At 44.4% G+C, this 15,618-nt stretch overlaps 2 protein-coding genes across 3 annotated transcripts; both read left to right on the top strand.

Moving 5' to 3' along the window:
* The first annotated feature begins 17 nt into the window (after positions 1-17).
* On the top strand, positions 18-3,921 carry LOC124122055 (U11/U12 small nuclear ribonucleoprotein 35 kDa protein-like). Of its 2 annotated transcripts, XR_007222963.1 has the most exons (3): positions 18-148; positions 1,192-3,788; positions 3,862-3,921. XR_007222963.1 is itself a non-coding variant. In XM_046485219.2 (2 exons), exon 2 carries the CDS (start codon positions 1,200-1,202, stop codon positions 2,052-2,054), a length of 855 nt encoding a protein of 284 aa, XP_046341175.1. In that variant the 5' UTR covers positions 18-148; positions 1,192-1,199; the 3' UTR covers positions 2,055-3,920. The 2 variants fall into 2 exon arrangements, 1 of the variants encoding a protein (XP_046341175.1); XM_046485219.2 differs by having other exon boundaries at positions 1,192-3,920.
* A 10,468-nt stretch (positions 3,922-14,389) lies between these two features.
* On the top strand, positions 14,390-15,286 carry LOC124122047 (extensin-like). The gene is made up of 2 exons (XM_048381326.1): positions 14,390-14,571; positions 14,893-15,286. The coding sequence occupies exons 1-2, from the start codon at positions 14,390-14,392 to the stop codon at positions 15,284-15,286; spliced, it is 576 nt and encodes a 191-aa protein (XP_048237283.1).
* The last annotated feature ends 332 nt before the right edge of the window (positions 15,287-15,618 follow it).

The raw sequence follows: 15,618 nt of genomic DNA, 5'->3' as shown, positions 1-15,618 counted from the left end.
GACAATCTCAATTTGTTCTGTCCGGACTTCCGGTGGAAAGCTCCTACAACTTTCTGCAAGGGACCTTACATGAGAGCTCGCTGACATGACAAGGCTTCAGTCGTGATGCATTGACATGGATTGATGCTTTGGTGGTCCCAATTCTAGTGTTAGTTATATCTTGCCATACCACTCATGTATCTTATATTTTTTGTTCTTTTAGAAGTTGCCACTGACTGTCAGTCTGATTATTTTATTGGTAACGCCACTCTTGTTAGCCAATCCAGTACAGTGATCTTTATGTGTATTTTATGTTTATATATATATCGATATTGACACTCAGGAAGGTGATATCTATCGCTTTTCTATTTCTTTTGATTTTGACATTAGATAAGTGGGCAACAATGCAGTTGACCGGGCGATCAAACGCCCGTTCTCGGTCTTAGGGAAACCTTACACATCTTTACGATCCAACACCCCTTTTCGGTCCTTAGGGTAAGCTTGCTTTGGGCAAGGGTTAGCCATAAATTCTTACCTTTTCAAGCGTTAATCCGGTTAATCCGATTGGTTGGTCATGTTGACATAAACAATAGCGGGTGTGGTTTCAAGAAAAGATGAATGGGAGAGCGGACCGTGACGTTGCATATCCATAGTGATGAATAATAAATGGAAGCAATTTGTGTGCTAAAACTGTCTCTGAAACTCAGCAATACTTCTCTTCACCTATGCTTGTTGTAAGTGGATGGTGACTAAGTTCACAAGCAGATACAGAACGCCCATGATAACCCAAACCTGTTATCCTGATAGTAGACCTCTCTGTACGTGGTCATGGTTACGATTTGGAGGGACAGAATCATGTCACAGTTTATTTCATGAATCTATGTTTAGGGGATCTTTTTTCCCTGTTCCTTTACACAGGGGTATGTTATCAGTCTTCATCTTAATCCACTAGTCTGACTTCTAAATCTTGCAACATCTCTATCAGTCAAGAAATCTCTGAAAAAAAGTCCATTTATCAACACTGAAATCTACTGAAAAGACAAATCCAGGCTTGTATAGACTCTCAAGCCTTTTTCTTTGACTGGATAAAATATGTTGAATTTGCCATTACTTTGGATTTAATAGCAATCTAATTTAAATTGTTTAAACTTGCAACTATGCTCCTTCAGCTGAAACATTTGTACATGTTACTATTTCTGTATTTCTTTGCAGACTATAGGATGTCCTGGAGAGGTATAGCTGATCGATATGACCCACTCAAGGCTGGGAGTATCGATGGCACTGACACAGAGCCACATGACAATGGTATTGTCAGGGCTATGAATGCTAAGTACAAACCCAACAAGTCAGTTGATGGGGACCCACACAGGACAATATTCGTGTCTGGTCTGGACAGACAGACTGAGGAAGATACATTATGGACTGCATTTCGAGATTTTGGAAAAATAAAAAAATGTAGATTAGTACGAGATATTGTAACGGGGTATTCCAAAGGGTATGGCTTCGTAGAGTTTGAAAATGAAAAGGATGCCCGTGCAGCATGTAACCATGGAAACAAGATGACCGTAGATAATAGAGAGGTGTTTGTGGATTTTGAATGTGAACGGAACATGACCGGATGGGTTCCACGTAGACTTGGAGGTGGAATTGGGGGAAATAGAAAATCCGGACAGCTGAGGTTTGGTGGTAAGGATAGACCATTCATCCAGCCTATCATTCCTGTTGTTTATAAAGGTGTACAGAGATCAGAAGATATGGAAGGCTCATGGAAGGAGCAGAAATTGGAGAGAGATCATTATAGGGGAAATAGAGATAGATTTGATAAAAATTGTGATTGGAGTAGGGAAGTAGATAGGGATAGACTGAACTGTGATGAGAGGAGGTATAGAGATGACAAAGGCAGGGACTACAGGGCCAGGGATGGGGACTACCGTCGAGAGAGGAGGAGGCCGAGAGAGAGAAGTCGAAGCAGAGACCGAGAGAGACCAGGAAGATCAAGTCCAGGCCAGGGAGGCGAGGAACAGAGAGGTGCACGTACAGACAGGGTTGTTGTAAAGATTGAACAAGACACATGACAGATACATGTCACATTGGGAAGCACATGCCATTAACATATGGCGTACCTGTGCACATGTTTGTGCTTTCCATAACCCGTATTTCCATTCACTGTTTGATTTATTAGGACTTTTGTGCAAGAAGACAAGGAACTTATATGTGAAGGTGGATCCCAGCAGTTGCAAGGTATCCTTGGACTCGAAGCTCCTTTCCTGGGCCCCTTCCACAAAGCAATCTTAGCCCTAAGACTGCCGTAAGTCTATGCTAAAGTATGGGAGTTACGATTGTCTTAGCGCTACGATTGCTTTGTGGAACAGGACCCAGGCTGCGGAGATAGGACCCTTAACGTGGTTAAACATGGCCACAAGTTACTTCAATGCCCATGGAGATTCTGGGTAAGAATATAGGTCCCCAGCAACTTGTGCTTGTCGTAAGAGGTGACTTAATGGATCAGGGGTTCATGTTAGGTTACTTGGTTTATTGCATATCATTGTATCCTATATTGTATGGATCAATGCTTGTGATGTCAATTACTGGGTTGTCTTTTCAGAGTCAGTAATTTTCAGACCCCAGTCATATTGCTGGGACATTGCTGACTGCAGAGTTAAACAACAACAAAAAAACGCTAACAAAAAGCAATAATTAGTCCGAGACTTAGTGGAAATCTAGAAGTACTGGATGTATTTTCCCAACATCTTGTTTCTTCCATTGACCATGAGTCCGAAGTGTGCTGTTGACTGGCTAGTTATGACCAAAGGTGTCACTTCTGAAGAAGACTTGTTTTATCAACATGTGGATATATTATGAATTGTGCAAATACAATATTCAATATGTGATTCAAATCATGTCTCTGTGAGAAAGGATGGTTTAACAAGTGGTTTATTAAAATGTAACCACTTTTGTTCATTCTTCTTGTTCCAATGAATTTTTTAAAGAGTTAAACAGTCAGCAGTCTAGTATACGAGACAAGTGAAATGTTGCAATTACTAGTTTCTCCCAAAAAGCGTTACAACTATTCTGTATTGGAATGTTGCAATTACTAGTTTCTCTCAAATAGCGTTACAACTATTCTGTATTGGAATGTTGCAATTACTAGTTTCTCCCAAATAGTGTTACAACTATTCTGTATTGAAATGTTGCAATTACTAGTTTCTCCCAAATAGTGTTACAACTATTCTGTATTGGAATGTTGCAATTACTAGTTTCTCCCAAATAGCGTTACAACTATTCTGTATTGGAATGTTGCAATTACTAGTTTCTCCCAAATAGTGTTAAACTATTCTGTATTGGAATGTTGCAATTACTAGTTTCTCCCAAATAGTGTTACAACTATTCTGTATTGAAATGTTGCAACTACGAGTTTCTCCCAAATAGCGTTACAACTATTCTGTATTGAAATGTTGCAATTACTAGTTTCTCCCAAATAGTGTTACAACTATTCTGTATTGGAATGTTGCAATTACTAGTTTCTCCCAAATAGCGTTACAACTATTCTGCATTGAAATGTTGCAGTACAAGCTTCTCCCAAATAGTGTTACAACTATTCTGCATTGAAATGTTGCAGTACAAGCTTCTCCCAAATAGCGTTACAACTAAAGTGAAATGTTGCAAGTCCTTGTTTCCATCAAATAGTGTTACAAATATTCTAGTTTCTCCTAAATAGTGGGAATCAGACTCTTCGGACAACTATTCTGTATTGAAATGTGGACCAGCCACATTTAACTTGGAAGATGGAAGTGGCTGTATCTGTTTGGGTACTAATGTAATATTTTCATTTCAGATTAACTGCTGATATTGGTTGATTGGTTTGTTTGACGCCGCACTTAGCAATATTCCAGTTATATGACGGCAGTCTGTAAATAATCAAGTCTGGACCAGACAATCCAGTGATTGACATCATGAGCATCGATCCTTGCAATTGGGATCGATGACATGCATCAACCAAGTCAGCAAGCCTGACCACCCGATCCCATTAGTCTTCTCCTACTACAAGCACAGTTGCCTTTTACGACAAGCATTGGTTGCTGAAGGCCATTCTACCCCGGAATCTTCACGGGGCTGCTGATATTGAATAAACCTGAGGCTTTTGTTTGCAATGTTCTGTCATGTTTGATATCTTTGACCATTTTGACTATTCCCACCTCCACATGCTTGTGTACACAACATAGATTCCCATCTTCACATGCTTGTGTACACGTCATGGATTCCCACCTCCACATGCTTGTGTACATGCCATGGATTCCCACCTTCACATGCTTGTGTACACGCCATAGATTCCCACCTACACATGCTTGTGTACACACCACAGATACCCTCCTCCACATGCTTGTGTACACACCATGGATTCCCACCTTCACATGCTTGTGTACACACAATGGATTCCCACCTCCACATGCTTGTGTACACACCACAGATACCCACCTCATCATGCTTGTGTACACGCCATAGATTCCCACCTCCACATGCTTGTGTACACGCCATAGATTCCCACCTCCACATGCTTGTGTACACGCCATAGATTCCCACCTCCACATGCTTGTGTACACACCATGGATTCCCACCTCCACGTGTTTGTGTACACGCCATGGATTCCCACCCCCACATGCTTGTGTACACACCATGGATTCCCACCTTCACATGCTTGTGTACACGCCATAGATTCCCACCTCCACATGCTTGTGTACACAACATAGATTCCCACCTCCACATGCTTGTGTACACGCCATAGATTCCCACCTCCACATGCTTGTGTACACACCATAGATTCCCACCTCCACATGCTTGTGTACACACCATGGATTCCCACCTCCACATGCTTGTGTACACGCCATAGATTCCCACCTCCACATGCTTGTGTACACACCATGGATTCCCACCTCCACATGCTTGTGTACACACCATGGATTCCCACCTTCACATGCTTGTGTACACGCCATAGATTCCCTCCTTTACATGCTTGTGTACACGCCATAGATTCCCTCCTTCACATGCTTGTGTACACACCATGGATTCCCACCTCCACATGCTTGTGTACACACCATAGATTCCCACCTCCACATGCTTGTATACACACCATGGATTCCCACCTCCACATGCTTGTGTGCACACCATAGATTCCCACCTCCACATGCTTGTATACACACCATAGATTCCCACCTCCACATGCTTGTGTACACACCATAGATTCCCACCTCCACATGCTTGTATACACGCCATAGATTCCCACCTCCACATGCTTGTGTACACGTCATGGATTCCCACCTCCACATGCTTGTATACACACCATAGATTCCCACCTCCACATGCTTGTGTACACACCATAGATTCCCACCTCCACATGCTTGTGAACACACCATGGATTCCCACCCCCACATGCTTGTGTACACACCACAGATACCCACCTCCACATGCTTGTGTACACGCCATAGATTCCCACCTCCACATGCTTGTGTACACACCATGGATTCCCACCTCCACATGCTTGTGTACACGCCATAGATTCCCACCTCCACATGCTTGTGTACACGCCATAGATTCCCACCTCCACATGCTTGTGTACACACCATGGATTCCCACCTCCACATGCTTGTGTACACACCATGGATTCCCACCTACACATGCTTGTGTACACGCCATAGATTCCCTCCTTCACATGCTTGTGTACACGCCATAGATTCCCTCCTTCACATGCTTGTGTACACACCATGGATTCCCACCTCCACATGCTTGTGTACACGCCATAGATTCCCTCCTTCACATGCTTGTGTACACGCCATAGATTCCCTCCTTCACATGCTTGTGTACACACCATGGATTCCCACCTCCACACGCTTGTATACACGCCATAGATTCCCTCCTTCACATGCTTGTGTACACGCCATAGATTCCCTCCTTCACATGCTTGTGTACACGCCATAGATTCCCTCCTTCACATGCTTGTGTACACGCCATAGATTCCCACCTCCACATGCTTGTGTACACACCATAGATTCCCTCCTCCACATGCTTGTGTACACACCATAGATTCCCACCTCCACATGCTTGTATACACGCCATAGATTCCCACCTCCACATGCTTGTGTACACGTCATGGATTCCCACCTCCACATGCTTGTATACACACCATAGATTCCCACCTCCACATGCTTGTGTACACACCATAGATTCCCACCTCCACATGCTTGTGAACACACCATGGATTCCCACCCCCACATGCTTGTGTACACACCACAGATACCCACCTCCACATGCTTGTGTACACGCCATAGATTCCCACCTCCACATGCTTGTGTACACGCCATAGATTCCCACCTCCACATGCTTGTGTACACGCCACAGATTCCCTCCTTCACATGCTTGTGTACACGCCATAGATTCCCTCCTTCACATGCTTGTGTACACACCATGGATTCCCACCTCCACATGCTTGTGTACACACCATAGATTCCCACCTCCACATGCTTGTATACACACCATGGATTCCCACCTTCACATGCTTGTGTACACGCCATAGATTCCCTCCTTCACATGCTTGTGTACACACCATGGATTCCCACCTCCACATGCTTGTGTACACACCATTGATTCCCACCTCCACATGCTTGTATACACACCATGGATTCCCACCTTCACATGCTTGTGTACACGCCATAGATTCCCACCTCCACACGCTTGTATACACGCCATAGATTCCCACCTCCACATGCTTGTGTACACACCATTGATTCCCACCTTCACATGCTTGTGTACACACCATAGATTCCCACCTCCACATGCTTGTGTACACGCCATAGATTCCCACCTTCACATGCTTGTGTACATGCCTTGGAATCGCCATGGAGTCCCATCTTCACATGCTTGTGTACACGCATTAGATTCCTACCTCCACATGCTTGTGTACACGCCATGGATTCCCACCTTCACATTCTTGTGTACACGCCATAGATACCCTCCTCCACATGCTTGTATACACGCCATAGATTCCCACCTCCACATGCTTGTGTACACGCCATGGATTCCAACCTTAACGTGCTTGTGTACACGCCATAGATTCCAACCTTAACATGCTTTTATACACACCATGGTTAACGCTCTGACACTTGGATTAAGTACAGTTGCTAGATACTTCCCTGTATACAATATAGCTGGAAGTTAAGTTGTGTTAGTTTCGTATGAAAAAACCGCAATTGTTTATGGCACATCAATCTTTTTTATTATTAACTTGGCCCTACCTAGCATCGACAATTAAATATTTGCTAGTATTTAGGAGACCACATTCGCACGTCGTTCATGTTTCCTAGCAATACGACATGTTTGTTAAACAACTCCAAGGTGTCCCAGAAACCCGCTGCTGTTAGAGATGTGGGACTACTTTTTTTAAGGAAAATGAAAGACAACAAACATGTGCGTCATGTCCCAGATGCGATGTATGTCTAGTATATGAACAACACGTTGTTTGTGGGTTGTGTGGCAGGCCAGCAGGACATTATGAGATGCTGTAAAACCAACTGAGCAAAGGGAATTAAAGCAGCCAGTTGTAGAGATACGTGTGTTTAAACGTGATAGCACTAACGTCATCGCCCTTTTGTTAAATCGATCAAAGAATTATTAGTGAATGTGAACTATTTATTCAATTTTGGCTACAAAAAGGCAAAGGAAATCCTGTAATTAAAATACACATCTATCGGAGATCGTTATCTCAATCTTAAATTGCTGTGTATTGATTTTGGGCTGAAGAAAATCTGATTTTGGTTCACGATAGTCTCTTTGTTGTCGGAGAGCTCGTTATAGGATTCTTGTACATATTTAACGTCCACTGTAAATAATCGGAGCTTCAGTCTTAAGGAAGGAAATTTCAATACAAATACGACACAGCCTGTTTCAGCCTCTGATCTCGTGGAGCGCACGGAGAAAGATGCTGATCACATCATTATTGGGCATGTGTACGCTGAATGTCGGGTGATCGTGCTGTGTTCTCATGGTGGCGTGTTTTATGCATGGGAAATGACCTAGAACTGTAATTGTTACTTGTTGCGTATGACGTTAAATCTATGGGTATGGTGCATACAAACCAGAAATCATGTTAGGGTGAATCTGGAATTCGAACCCGCAATCCTATGATTATGTCACGCCAAAGGGACGCAACTCCGTACAGCGAATGTCGGTGGCTGGGCCAACCATGGCCAGAAACCAGCAACATCGATGTAATGGCGGTCAGCCTCACGCAGCTCATGTAAACGGCGCTGCTCTTCGTCTTCTACACTTGTTGAACCCGCTGATGCCGAAAATGCACAGATCATATTTGACATCTGAGTGAGAGTATTATCACGGCGGTGGACACCAGAAACAGGCTTCACACATTGTACCCGGGCCTTAGGCGCGACAAGCGCCGCTTTAACCATCAGGCTACCCCACCGCCCCTTCAATTGAATGACACCATTTTATATAGTTAAAGTTTAATAAACTGACGGAAAACCAATAATTAGTTTAGCGTGTCCTGCTGAGCCACAGAAAGAAGTTTCTAATGGCGATACACATTGTTATGTCACCCACTTAGACTAAAATCTAGTCTCTGAAATGAACATATCGTACATAAAAAAAACAGTTGTTTAGTTATCTTAATAAAAATATAATAAAAAGGAGCCCAGTGACTCTCTTCATGATACTGCAGTGATCTAGACTTGCCAAACATTATAGACTTGCTTGGGCTGTATTTGATATATATTTGTATCAGGGTCTGTAAGACAGACTATCACCCACTGAGTGTAGGTGCTTATTCTGTCCGAGGTGAGGTGAAATGGGATTTAGCTTGGCTTTCAGCATTATTGCGTTTTTACGTTCATGAGCCGACCAGTCCTTGTTTTATCCCCTTTATTCTGATTGATTGAGTGAGTTAGTATGGTTTTACGCCGCTTTTATCAATATTTCAGCACCAGAAATGGCCTTCACACATTGTACCAATGTTAGGAAACGCATCCGGGTCTTCGGCGTGACGAGCGAACGCTTAACCACGAGGCTACCCTACCGCCCAACTTTATCCTTTGCGCTAGGTAGGGAAACAGCAAGTATCATCTTCTAACGTCTGGGGGCACTGGTGATTCGCTGTGCAGAGTTGCGTCCCTTGGGCTTGCCAGAAACCTATGGTTGTGGGTTCGAATCCCGGTTTCGCCCCGATTATGTTTCTATGTTTGTCAGCCCCATACCCGCAAACGTCTAAGACCTGCATCACTTGGGGCTTTCCTCCCACATTAGGCTGACACGCCGTGATATGACTGGAATACTGTTGAAAGCGGCGTTAAACACAACTCAGTCACCCACTCACACTTCTAACGTCTGTTGGTATGACACGGCTGGGGATTGAACCACCGCGCAGACGCTCTATCCTTAGACCACCTATGCAGTTTTATTCAGTTCAAACGAATAATTAATGTGTTGTGGCTTAATTAAATTAAGTGGATGGGAGTTGTCTGGGTAACCTATAACATGTGAACTATTTATTCAATTTTGGCTACAAAAAGGCAAAGGAAATCCTGTAATTAAAATACACATCTATCGGAGATCGTTATCTCAATCTTAAATTGCTGTGTATTGATTTTGGGCTGAAGAAAATCTGATTTTGGTTCACGATAGTCTCTTTGTTGTCGGAGAGCTCGTTATAGGATTCTTGTACATATTTAACGTCCACTGTAAATAATCGGAGCTTCAGTCTTAAGGAAGGAAATTTCAATACAAATACGACACAGCCTGTTTCAGCCTCTGATCTCGTGGAGCGCACGGAGAAAGATGCTGATCACATCATTATTGGGCATGTGTACGCTGAATGTCGGGTGATCGTGCTGTGTTCTCATGGTGGCGTGTTTTATGCATGGGAAATGACCTAGAACTGTAATTGTTACTTGTTGCGTATGACGTTAAATCTATGGGTATGGTGCATACAAACCAGAAATCATGTTAGGGTGAATCTGGAATTCGAACCCGCAATCCTATGATTATGTCACGCCAAAGGGACGCAACTCCGTACAGCGAATGTCGGTGGCTGGGCCAACCATGGCCAGAAACCAGCAACATCGATGTAATGGCGGTCAGCCTCACGCAGCTCATGTAAACGGCGCTGCTCTTCGTCTTCTACACTTGTTGAACCCGCTGATGCCGAAAATGCACAGATCATATTTGACATCTGAGTGAGAGTATTATCACGGCGGTGGACACCAGAAACAGGCTTCACACATTGTACCCGGGCCTTAGGCGCGACAAGCGCCGCTTTAACCATCAGGCTACCCCACCGCCCCTTCAATTGAATGACACCATTTTATATAGTTAAAGTTTAATAAACTGACGGAAAACCAATAATTAGTTTAGCGTGTCCTGCTGAGCCACAGAAAGAAGTTTCTAATGGCGATACACATTGTTATGTCACCCACTTAGACTAAAATCTAGTCTCTGAAATGAACATATCGTACATAAAAAAAACAGTTGTTTAGTTATCTTAATAAAAATATAATAAAAAGGAGCCCAGTGACTCTCTTCATGATACTGCAGTGATCTAGACTTGCCAAACATTATAGACTTGCATGGGCTGTATTTGATATATATTTGTATCAGGGTCTGTAAGACAGACTATCACCCACTGAGTGTAGGTGCTTATTCTGTCCGAGGTGAGGTGAAATGGGATTTAGCTTGGCTTTCAGCATTATTGCGTTTTTACGTTCATGAGCCGACCAGTCCTTGTTTTATCCCCTTTATTCTGATTGATTGAGTGAGTTAGTATGGTTTTACGCCGCTTTTATCAATATTTCAGCACCAGAAATGGCCTTCACACATTGTACCAATGTTAGGAAACGCATCCGGGTCTTCGGCGTGACGAGCGAACGCTTAACCACGAGGCTACCCTACCGCCCAACTTTATCCTTTGCGCTAGGTAGGGAAACAGCAAGTATCATCTTCTAACGTCTGGGGGCACTGGTGATTCGCTGTGCAGAGTTGCGTCCCTTGGGCTTGCCAGAAACCTATGGTTGTGGGTTCGAATCCCGGTTTCGCCCCGATTATGTTTCTATGTTTGTCAGCCCCATACCCGCAAACGTCTAAGACCTGCATCACTTGGGGCTTTCCTCCCACATTAGGCTGACACGCCGTGATATGACTGGAATACTGTTGAAAGCGGCGTTAAACACAACTCAGTCACCCACTCACACTTCTAACGTCTGTTGGTATGACACGGCTGGGGATTGAACCACCGCGCAGACGCTCTATCCTTAGACCACCTATGCAGTTTTATTCAGTTCAAACGAATAATTAATGTGTTGTGGCTTAATTAAATTAAGTGGATGGGAGTTGTCTGGGTAACCTATAACATGTACGTAACACGTCATTAACTTGATGTCTCAAGTGTGCAAATAAACAGTTCTGCTCGCATGGTTTTACGGCAACATGCAGAGTGTAGATTGGGTATAATTGTCATCTGTCAGTCAGTAAGTTTCCTTCGCTTTGAACATGTTGAACAGTATGTAAGTTATGATATCATAGTGTCACCTTAATGTAAGTGATCAAGGTTTTAGGCGTTCACAACTTTGGTGAAATCATACGAGCATGGGCAAGGTGCTGACAAACCTAGAAACAGAATCTGGAATTCGAACACAATAATATATTTCTGATGAGCGTGTAGGAGGAAACTCCGCACAACAAATTACGGCGTCTCAGACGACCGGGCCGCCCGTGCGTCACTTTGATCTTTTTCTCTCGCATTGACTCACGTTCGCCATGATACTGTTCCAATCAGCGTTAAATCAATCATGTGCCAACGGGTTTGTTCAAATGTACAAAAATGATTTCATTGTATGTCAAAATCAAAATATCACCAGGACCCTTAAACTTTATGAATAATCATGCGTGTCATTTATGTATATAGACTGAAGATCAAACCTTGGCGATAACCCGTAACAGTTACTCCGAAATGGTGTGTAATGGTGGCCGTTCATTACGTCTTTACGTTGGACTAGTTTCAGGACTTGATCACAGACACTATGGAGACTAATTAACTTGACAGAATCTATAAACCTAATCAATAGCTATTGTAGCTAAAACTCAATTATGAATTACAAGACGACTATAGTGCAATAATTATCCCATCCAATATGCATATTCTGCCAAATGCGCCATAGCAAGTGGCAGGTGGCGGGAAAAACGCAGATGACATTTACGGATGCGGGATAACGTAGATACGGCGGAGTCTTCAACAGTTCGCAGCCAGGTGGGCATTGATCGCCGCGACCAGATGCCCGGCAAACATGACTAAGGGGATTTGCTTTTAAAGGAAGTTGATCCAAGAACATTCCTGTTGTGTGCTTGACCTCCTTGATAACTGCGCCAGTCTGGAAACAGTTGTCGTGAAGTAATGCCGCTGGGCACTGTCAGACAGCGTGGTATAGAAGCCAGAGCCAATTTGTGCTCCTTTAATGAGTGAGTTAATATAAAGAGGTGGCATTGCCATGATGGCTGCCAGTCGTTACTGTGTGCATGGATTGATGACCGTTACTCTTTCGCCAGACCTATTTCAGGCATGGCTCGGTGGTCACACGATCACTCACCGGGTTACATCCTCGACAATACAGGGTATATTATCTCCATTCTATTATGATTAAAGCCCTGGCGCCATTCGCCACCATGGCCTCGTTTTGGAAGTCACGTCACCATTTCCACCTGTCTCTAAGTTAGCACAGAATTTCTGATAAGAGTAATTTGATTTTCTTAGCGTCGGGCCTTTTAAATCGGGCTCGAGACGAAGCTATGCTAGCGGATGACGGCGCATCACCTTGATTTGATTTGCGAGTGATGTAGATCTATCAAAGACGTTTACCACTTTGGTGAAACCCACGAGCATAGGTATGATGTTCACAAACCTAGAAACCTAGGCGAATCGGTATTCGAAACCACTATCACTGGTTTCTGGTGTGCCAAAGGGACGCAACTCTGTACAGCGAATTGCGGCGCCTTAGACCCGTGCGCGACCCGCCCCCTTCCCCCAACTCCCCCCCTCCACACACACACACACACACACACACACACACAAATATAATGTAATTTGATTTCCTGAGTTTTTCACTGCTAGTCCACAGTTTCTACAAACTAATACTGATTCCAAGGCAGGACATTAGGACAACTTTCAGTGCAATCGATTCTTTTACAGCAAACATTACAGTCACGAACTCCACGGTTGCTGATTGATATGCGGGCGGTATGCCCAGTTTATTTTCGTTTGCTCCTGCTATATTAAAATGTTGCTTTTTTATGATCACGATGAACCATATTGTATGTATCACGCCTGAAAATAATTATACCCACATGATAAATTAGTTCAACGTCAATTGCCATGGGTAGGAGTTTCTTTTCTTAAGCTGATCGTGTTGCCTGGCTCTTTGCAGCAGGTGTTTGTATCAATGATGACGTCATTTTGAATGGCCATGATTGGTCACAGCTCACCAGTCACCTGTCAGTCAATGTTGGCGATTGTTTCAAGCACGGTCTCGTTGATCTGACGTTAGTCACCGCTCGTTGTGGTGGTTGTTGCTATGATAGGGGTCGCTACACACACAGCTGGGAGAAGAAAGACGCAATATGAGTCAAGATTACATTAGCGCCACAAGACGGAGACTTCGCTTTCTGGTCTACAGCAATCGTTAAATCTGCTCCTTCTTAAGTGACGTTTGTGGTTTACGAGTGTTTAACGTGCAGAGTAGACTGGATATATCGAAACAACAATAAAGAATATTTGTTATTCCATTTGTCAAGCTGTTGTGTGGGTCAGTCTGTCTAGTCACGAAACCACACATGCCTAATCTGTTTAAAGAACAGAATCTGCATTAAGGAAGAGAATTGATGGATATCAACAACTTTATTATGAGGAACTCAACGTTTCGGAGTATATACTTACTCCTTCATCAGGTGAATGGAGGAGTAAGCATATACTCCGAAACGTCGTGTTCCTCGTAATAAAGTTGTTGATATCCATACATTCTCTTCCTTATGTGTATCACTTCTACATGTCTTTCAAAGACTAGAATCTAGATTATTTTACAGCACCAACTATACACGAACTTGTGTACGGTGACTTCTCTACTGCGGCCCGATACTATGCAATACGTTTTATCTGCAAAGTTAACCTTAACAGTCCTCTCAGATTAAACTTTAGACATTTATTTTCTTTATTGTTATTAGGATTTGTTATGATTTAAGCTCCGGTCGGTCGATCCGTTAAAATGAAAAGTGACGACTTATTTAGAGTTGTGTAGGCATGTGGGTTTGAGGTGGGTGGGTGTGAACACTACTGACATGGGGATAGGATAGGATGTTGACAGATTAGATGCCTGCCTACAATCCCACAACTCCCTACCACGCCCACCGCATTATCACCCCTAGCTTCACGTCCACAATCTACTATACCAACTTCCACCAAGCTCAGGCGACACCCAAACCAAGTCCACAGTCTAATATACCAACTTCCACCAAGCTCAGCCGACACCCAAACCAAGTCCACAGTCCACTGTAGCCCCTTCCACCAAGCTCAGCCGACGCCCAAACACAGTCCACAGTCCACTGCAGCCCCTTCCACCAAGCTAAGCTGACACCCAAACCCAGTCCACAGTCCACTGTAGCCCCTTCCACCAAGCTAAGCTGACACCCAAACCAAGTCCACAGTCCACTGTAGCCACTTCCACCAAGCCCAGCCGACAACCAAACCAAGTCCACAATGTACTAAACCCCTTCCACCAAGCTAAGCTGACACCCAAACCAAGTCCACAGTCCACTGAAGCCCCTTCCACCAAGCTAAGCTGACACCCAAACCAAGTCCACAGTCCACTGAAGCCCCTTCCACCAAGCCCAGCCGACGCCCAAACCCAGTCCACAGTCCACTGTAGCCCCTTCCACCAAGCCCAGCCGACAACCAAACCAAGTCCACAGTCCACTGAAGCCCCTTCCACCAAGCCCAGCCGACGCCCAAACCAAGTCCACAGTCCACTGTAGCCCCTTCCACCAAGCTAAGCTGACACCAAAACCCAGTCCACAGTCCACTGAAGCCCCTTCCACCAAGCCCAGCCGACGCCCGAACCAGGTCCCCAGTCCACTGAAGCCCCTTCCACCAAGCCCAGCCGACGCCCAAACCCAGTCCACAGTCCACTGCAGCCCCTTCCACCAAGCCCAGCCGACGTCCAAACCAAGTCCACAGTCCACTGTAGCCCCTTCCACCAAGCTAAGCTGACACCAAAACCCAGTCCACAGTCCACTGAAGCCCCTTCCACCAAGCCCAGCCGACGCCCGAACCAGGTCCCCAGTCCACTGAAGCCCCTTCCACCAAGCCCAGCCGACGCCCAAACCAAGTCCACAATGTACTAAACCCCTTCCACCAAGCCCAGCCGACGCCCAAACCAAGTCCACAATGTACTAAACCCCTTCCACCAAGCCCAGACGACACCCGAACCAGGTCCACAACAGCATGACATGTTCCAAGGCTTTGAGTTTCAAATGATCTGAAGTTCATCTCAGTCCTGAACGACACTACTTCAAATGACGTATTTTGTTTAATTCTGTCCG

Source organism: Haliotis rufescens, unplaced genomic scaffold (genome assembly GCF_023055435.1).
Source record: "Haliotis rufescens isolate VD_foot unplaced genomic scaffold, xgHalRufe1.0.p SCAF_1, whole genome shotgun sequence".
Taxonomy (NCBI): domain Eukaryota; kingdom Metazoa; phylum Mollusca; class Gastropoda; order Lepetellida; family Haliotidae; genus Haliotis; species Haliotis rufescens.
This window is presented reverse-complemented; position numbering and strand designations above follow the sequence as displayed.

Bases quoted from the DNA above. Each gene is read 5' to 3' on its own strand.
- LOC124122055 (XM_046485219.2), top strand. From the start codon at position 1,200: ATGTCCTGGAGAGGTATAGCTGATCGATATGACCCACTCAAGGCTGGG.
- LOC124122047 (XM_048381326.1), top strand. From the start codon at position 14,390: ATGCCTGCCTACAATCCCACAACTCCCTACCACGCCCACCGCATTATC. The intron at 14,572-14,892 runs GTAGCCCCTTCC...AGTCCACTGAAG, and splicing joins AACCAAGTCCACAGTCCACT to CCCCTTCCACCAAGCCCAGC.